General features: G+C 37.9%; 1 protein-coding gene across 1 annotated transcript; it reads left to right on the forward strand.

The window, feature by feature from the left end:
* The first annotated feature begins 766 nt into the window (after positions 1–766).
* On the forward strand, positions 767–1,285 carry LOC132185396 (tubulin beta chain-like). The gene is made up of 2 exons (XM_059599174.1): positions 767–1,160; positions 1,263–1,285. Exons 1-2 carry the CDS (start codon positions 767–769, stop codon positions 1,283–1,285), a joined length of 417 nt encoding a protein of 138 aa, XP_059455157.1.
* The last annotated feature ends 939 nt before the right edge of the window (positions 1,286–2,224 follow it).

Below are 2,224 nucleotides of genomic sequence, written 5' to 3' on the forward strand. Positions count from 1 at the left end.
CAGCCCCTCCTACAAAACCGAAAGGCCTTTGATTTTCAATCATAAACACATAAAATACAGATTATTTTCTATAAATTAATTTTGGAAGGATAGCATTGGATGTAGTATTTTGACCATTTAACACTATTTATTCATCTAGGCATACAACATAATGTCAATATATATATATATATATATATATTAATTATGCATATATCTTATAGGGGAATTATGGTGTTAATTAGTGTAAAATTCTGTGATCTTCTAATTAAATGGAAATATTAAAATATGCTTATGCAAATATATTGGTGATTTTTCGTGATTAAATGGCTTTAATTTGAGCATAATCTACAAACTGAGGTGCATATAGATTTGCTACACCAAATCACAAATCATAACAGCCCTGGCCTGTTAAGCCGGCGATTATTGATGCTGAATGAGAACCCTGCAAATGGCATCTCTAACACAAACAAACCACCACACTAGCAGACACACCCATCTCTCACCAGACGGACACTCCTCAGCCGTCCGATCACAATTACTACCACACTAATCTCCCATCCTCATTCCTCACCCAATCCAATTAATGATTGTAATTTGGAACACCACTCAATAGATGAATCCTCTACCGTTGGATCATCCCATGCCTCAATATAAATAACTACCACAGCCCCTTCCCTCTCCTTCAGGACCTTCCAAATTAAGGAGATCTAGTCAGTGGCAGTTAAAAAAATCCACTGAATCCCCCATTTTGCCCCTAGGCAGTTTAACTCTCATCCAAGAGAAAATGCGTGAGATTCTTCACATTCAGGGAGGGCAATGTGGGAACCAAATCGGATCCAAGTTCTGGGAGGTGGTCTGCGACGAGCACGGCATCGACCCAACCGGCCAGTACACCGGAAACACCGAGCTTCAGCTTGAGAGAGTGAATGTCTATTACAACGAGGCGAGCGGTGGGCGGTATGTGCCACGGGCGGTGCTCATGGACCTTGAGCCAGGCACCATGGACAGCATCAGGGCTGGCCCTTATGGCCAGCTTTTTAGGCCTGATAACATAGTTTTCGGCCAGTCTGGTGCCGGCAACAATTGGGCCAAGGGGCATTACACAGAAGGCGCTGAGCTCATCGATTCCGTGCTCGACGTCGTTAGGAAAGAAGTTGAGAACAGTGACTGCTTGCAAGGTAGCCAATTAATGTGTTGTGAATTTTAATTTAATTTGAAGTAGAACATCCTATGTTCATGATATGTGTTGTTGGATTTTGATGCAAAATTATGGTCTCTAGATCCTATGATCTCTAAATGTTAAGCTATGAATGATGTTAATTATGTAATAAATGTCTATTTTCCTTCTGACATGTGAATTACTTCCCCCTTCCCACCCAATTCCCTCTTTTTTTAATAGTATATAGGCTCATTGTACCAAAATAGTCATGTGATAAAAGATATAACCCTATAGGGAATTACTTATGGACAGCTCTAAGATTGAACTACTTAAATCCCTGAATCTCCTCTCTTTCCTTTTCTTTTTCTAAATACACTTATGTATGTATTTTAAAATAAAAATATCACACATACTCCTAAGTGCATACTCTTTAATGTTACATTAAAAATTACCACATAGATTATTATTGAATTTTAGATCCGGCTAATTGTGATTTTCACCATCATAATAGAGAGTTGTATGCACTTCAGAGTATGTGAATAAAAGTGTGTGCAACATTTTTCATTTAAAAAAATGAAACGGTCGGTCCCTTTAATTAACTTTTGATACACTTCTTCCCTGTTTTGGTTCGAAAACCATTTACAATTTCCAGAGTCTTTGATACTGGTCTCATTGATTGTAATTGTTTAATTCATGTTTTTTTTTTCAACTTTTTTAGTTACTCTTCTTGACTGGGCAGCCGGCCATCTTTGCTTTTAATACCACTGTTTTCAACTCCAACTTTGACTATGGAGGTAACCCTTTAGGAATAATGCCAAATAAATCTTTTGGATGCTCAGACGGCCGTGGCAGGCTGTGGCGTATCCAGTGTAGGTAAACACTACGTACGTAGCAGTCTGGAGTACTATCCTCGAACATGTAGCGTGTATATATATGTTAAGAATATTACTTGTTATTTACTTCTTTAGGTATTATTAGTCTACTAGGTTTACCTTTTCTTATTCTACTAGGTTTACCTTTCCTTATTCTACTAGGTTTACCTTTCCTTAATCTATTAGGTTACTTGCCTCTCTATAAATAGAG

The sequence above is a fragment of the Corylus avellana genome, chromosome ca6 (genome assembly GCF_901000735.1).
Source record: "Corylus avellana chromosome ca6, CavTom2PMs-1.0".
NCBI lineage: Eukaryota > Viridiplantae > Streptophyta > Magnoliopsida > Fagales > Betulaceae > Corylus > Corylus avellana.

What these genes read in the sequence shown, in the direction of transcription:
- LOC132185396 (XM_059599174.1), top strand. Translation starts at nt 767, where the DNA reads ATGCGTGAGATTCTTCACATTCAGGGAGGGCAATGTGGGAACCAAATC. An exon ending in GAACAGTGACTGCTTGCAAG is followed by an intron (nt 1,161 to 1,262) that starts GTAGCCAATTAA and finishes TATGGTCTCTAG; the next exon opens with ATCCTATGATCTCTAAATGT.